The following is a 4,620-nucleotide window of genomic DNA, read 5'->3' on the forward strand; positions in this document are numbered from 1 at the left end:
GGGAGGCAGAGGAGAGGTTGAGGGGGAGGCGGGGAGCGGGGAGGCGGACGAGAGGTTGAGGGGGAGGTGAGATACAGGGAGGTAGGGAGTGAGGAGGCGGAGGAGAGGAGGGAGGCAGAGGAGAGGAGGGAGGGTGATTAACCTCCTTGCCCCCCGAACCTATTACGCGTGCAACAGGCTGGCTCGTGGGCTAGCCTGTGTTAAATTACACGACAGAGCGGAACAGAAACTGAACAAAGAATAGAGAGTACACAGCAAACTAGAGATGAACCAAATTTTCCTTTAATAATGATGTAGTACAGATGATGGCTCCGTCCACTCATGCACTCCCACAGTGGAGCTTAGATGGCGATCTAGACAGATATTAGGTAAAGAGCTACTACCTGGAAGATCTCTACTGGAAGATCTAATCTGGTACAATGGACTGGGGAGGTCACCTCTTTATAGCTATGAGGGCGGTAGTCGGATCAATGTAGTCGGTGGAATCGACCAATCAACCTAGTTGGTGAAGCCGACCAGTCAACCTAGTTGGTGGAACTGACTAGTCGTCCATGGAATATTCTGTATACTGTCACCTTGAGGGCTCTCACCCTCGAACCCCCACTAAGGGGGCCACTGGCCCCCAGGCCCCAGCAAGAATAAGAGGCTCCCACACAATCACCTTTCTACCATCAATGGTCTCATTGATAGACCTCATCTGACATGCAAGTCAGGATCTGTACTAGATTAAGGGTCATTAGGTGAGCTATTAAGTTTGACTTCCAAGAGAAGGATTTCTTATGAGTCCAAATGCAAAGCAAAACCACTATAGTGAAAAATGAAACGAAATGAAATTAGACCCATTTTACAAGGCAAGGGGGTAGAAGGATTTAGGCCCAATAAACCAATAAGAGTCCTTTTAAAACAATCAATAATATGGAAAACACAGGAGGATATATAATTAAGTAAATGGAGAGAGAGAGAGAGAGAGAGAGAGAGAGAGAGAGAGAGAGAGAGAGATTTTAAATGTAGGAGGAATAAATAGAGTGTGATGGAAAGAAATGCATACACACACACACACACACACACACACACACACACACACACACACACATATATATATATATATAGAGAGAGAGAGAGAGAGAGAGAGAGGCATATATATAAAATTAAATACAAGAATAGAATGGGACAAGTAAATATGAACAAATATATATATTTTTACACGTGATGAAGAGGGATAGTTTTTCCAAAGCATGTGAAGAACTAGTGACTTAGAAGATGGAATAAGAGAAGTAGGAGTTGAGCAAGGACGGGAGATGAAGATTTGAGTGGAAATGGGAAGAGAGTGTGTGAGCAGATGCTGAGAAATGCACCTAAATAGAGAAGTACACAAAACCAAGAAGGCACATAACAATGAAAGCAAGGGATGGTGTGGCAAGGTGGCCAAGTAGTAAGGAAGGGTGGTTAGGTAAGAAGGGATCTTAGAGCACGATTAGGTTAGGGGTAAAAGCAAGGTAAGGCGGTAAGGTGATAATTAGGTAGTCAATTAATAGGAGTGCGGTGTGGGCTTATGGGTCACAGATTTTTATAGAGCAATAGAGGACTAAATTAAAGTAAATATTTAAAAATGAGTGGGTAAAAAATTATTGGCCAATCACTTATATATAACCAAAGAAAAAGAAAGAGAAAAAGAAAGAAAGAAATATAAATAGAAGAATAATTCATAAAAAGGAGTAGCTCATTAGTAGGGGGGACAATAATTATTATAAAAAAAGGGGGAAGAAAATAAAAATGTTTTTGTAAGAAAAATGTTTAAGTTAATTTATAGATAAAAAATGCGAAACTAAATGTGAGGTGATGCATCTAACTATTTAAGAAAAAATATAAATGAGGTTAATAATAAATTTAATACTAATTTATAACGTAAAAATCGTGTAAGAGGGGAGGGAATGATATATAAGAAAAGGGAGGGGGAAATAGTTAGTTAGAAGTGAAAAAAAGTAAAAATGAATTATAATAAAAATGAAAAGGAGAGTTTTAGTTATTAATAAAAATGAGAATATTGGTTGGGGGGGCTTATTAACTAGGGGTTAAATAGTACTTAAAATGTAAATATGGAGGAGAGGCAAAAAAACAAGTTGAACAAAGCTCAAGTCGCGTGCCTTTGGAGATCCAAAATGAAAAACAAGACGAACGGGATGCGTAGTAAGGAAAAGAGGACGAGGAACACACACACACACACACACACACGGAGAGGGAGGAGTGAATGACTTAGCGGAACTAAAAAGGATAAAAGTAGACAACAAACTATCCAAAATTATGAAAATAACACAAATCCCCTTTTTTGTTTCTAGTACAAAGTCTTGACTAAGACCTGCACTTACGAGGTAGGTAAGGCGAGGAATAACTTGGGGAGGAACGAGGTTAGGGAGGGTTTAGCAAGAAAAAGAGAGGTAATAAAAGAGGGGGGGGGAGGTGTGCATGTGTGAGACAAATTTGTGTGTGTGTGTGTGAGAGAGAGAGAGAGAGAGAGAGAGAGATGAATCATAACCACGAGATTGGGATTTCTTCAAAAGTTCCAACCACTTTATTCTTCATTATGCCTTCATTCTCATCCTCAATAACTTGTGAAGAACAAGTCTTCATCACTTGTGCATTACACCTTCATAGTCTTTCCTCCATGGCTTGAATGAATCCTAGCAAGTAGAAGCAAAATTGTGGTGGGGAGGTGTGGCACCATGCCGGGTAGCATCGCGACCGAGAGACAAGAGGGTCGGAGCATAAGGCCATCCAAGAAGAGGCCTCCCTTGCATGCTAACCGTTCAATCTCAAGCATGGAAACGGTAATCTCTATTTCCCTTGCATTCTCTTTATTGTTGTGGTCACTTTCTACATTGAACTCTCCCGCATCCAACTCAACCCACTTCACATCACCTTCCTCCTCCTCTTCAAACACCGGCTTCTCGCTCCTCTCAAAACACCCCTCCTCACAAAGCTTCCTTTCACTCGCCACCACTTCTCCTTCTGATGTCTGCACACTCACTTTCACCGGTGCTGTCTCCCATCCGCTTGGCCCCCTCCTCAGCATCGGCATCCTCGGCCCTCTCATTCCCAGTCGTAGCCTCGGCCTTTCCGCCTCCCCTTCCATATCCTCTGTAGCCATTTGCATTCGGAATGATAGTGTATACTTCCCGGGTCGTAGCATCTCCCTGAACGTGCCATGTACTTCGAACCAGCACACACTATCCGAATATGCCACCTCCCGGAACCTGCCTCAAACATACATGAAAAAATTACGGCGCTTCTCAAATTCTCATCGACCACTGTCTGCCAAACAATATGCCGGCGACTCACCATGCGCCCTTGCGAGGAAGCCATTTCCAGTATTGTGGGCTGCTTCCCCAGGTGATTTGTAAAGCTCGTGCCGACAACATGTAGCACTCGGCCCCAGTGGCACGATCGAGCCAATACCGCTGCAGACAGTGTAAGAAATTCATTCAGTGGAGTCCGATCTCGCCGATTAAGACCCTTCGGATCGTCAGCGCTTGATCCTCGCTTCCAGTGCCCCATCAGAGAAAGGACGGCCAGAAGAAAAGAAGGTTTACAACAAAACGAAACAAAAGGGCGGCCGGAAGAACAAGCCTGGTTTATCCTTAACTGTCTAACCTTAACCATTTCACAGAGCAAGAAGATAAGTTGGTACCTCGGTGCCATCGCGGAACGAAATGGAGCGAGCTAGACGAAAGAAAAGCTCTTTTTTGGAGCAATTCTGCAAGGAAGAGCTGTCCTCGGACTCCAGATGACGACGGCAAGAGAGGCGAGACAAAAATTTCCCCCAGACTAAATCGGATTCGGCAGCTGCAAGGAAGATGTGGTTCACCGATGCGAGTCTACAAACGGTGCGGGGTTCGGTAAAGGAAAGGATGCGGGAAACGGCCCATTCTGACTGGGTGATCTCGTGCTGAGGAGTGGGAGGAGAAGTGGGAGAGCCATCTGTGCTCGACGAAGAACCCATGCTAGGGAGCAGCAAAAGACGGAGAAGAATAAAAACAAACGCTCTTGGCAGGAGTGTAACCCACGCCTAAGCAACTTTCCGAAACAAGGTGAAATTTTTCAGTGGGCCTGCCCTTCGGAATTGATATAAGGCAGTGTGTTGATTTAAAGTGATGTCTTTGTATGCCCAAGAGACTCCGCGGGTCTTTAGAAACCCAGTATAGCTGCTTATGCTTGGGCACTGATGACGACATAAGTGTTGCTTTGCTTGCTAAGTATGTCTTCCTTTTGCTTTTCATAAAAGTTTTTGTTTACCTCTTTTTTCTTCTCTTTCATTTTCTCTTTTATTTTCTTTGTAGATTTTTGATCTTTAGAACAACAAAAAATTCTAAATTTGTATGATTGGACTTATTCTAGTCTTACAAAGGTATATATAGATTGTTGTGAGCCCTTTGCTGGTCAAGAACATGTTGCACCAGTTCATGAAGTCTTGCAACCGTGTCATTTGTGCGGAGGAGTGGTTCATGTCAATGTTGAAATTGCCTAGTGCATATCTTGTTGCAGATTGTGAAACGATTTGCATGAGATTGTGCATTGATCCTAGTATGGAGTCAAGTTTTGATTTGGGCGATTTGTATGTGTTAA

At 43.3% G+C, this 4,620-nt stretch overlaps 1 protein-coding gene across 1 annotated transcript; it reads right to left on the reverse strand.

Annotated features, from left to right (window-relative positions):
• Nucleotides 1–2,591: 2,591 nt before the first annotated feature.
• Nucleotides 2,592–4,003, reverse strand: LOC147899448 (putative F-box protein PP2-B12). Its single transcript, XM_087378527.1, has 3 exons — nucleotides 3,686–4,003; nucleotides 3,337–3,455; nucleotides 2,592–3,251 (listed from the first exon to the last, which is right to left on the reverse strand). Exons 1-3 carry the CDS (start codon nucleotides 3,995–3,997, stop codon nucleotides 2,639–2,641), a joined length of 1,044 nt encoding a protein of 347 aa, XP_087234653.1. The 5' UTR covers nucleotides 3,998–4,003; the 3' UTR covers nucleotides 2,592–2,638.
• Nucleotides 4,004–4,620: the final 617 nt, after the last annotated feature.

This window comes from Dipteris shenzhenensis, chromosome 8 (assembly GCF_047967505.1).
Source record: "Dipteris shenzhenensis isolate YYH24624 ecotype China chromosome 8, Dip_SZ_1.0, whole genome shotgun sequence".
Classification (NCBI taxonomy): domain Eukaryota; kingdom Viridiplantae; phylum Streptophyta; class Polypodiopsida; order Gleicheniales; family Dipteridaceae; genus Dipteris; species Dipteris shenzhenensis.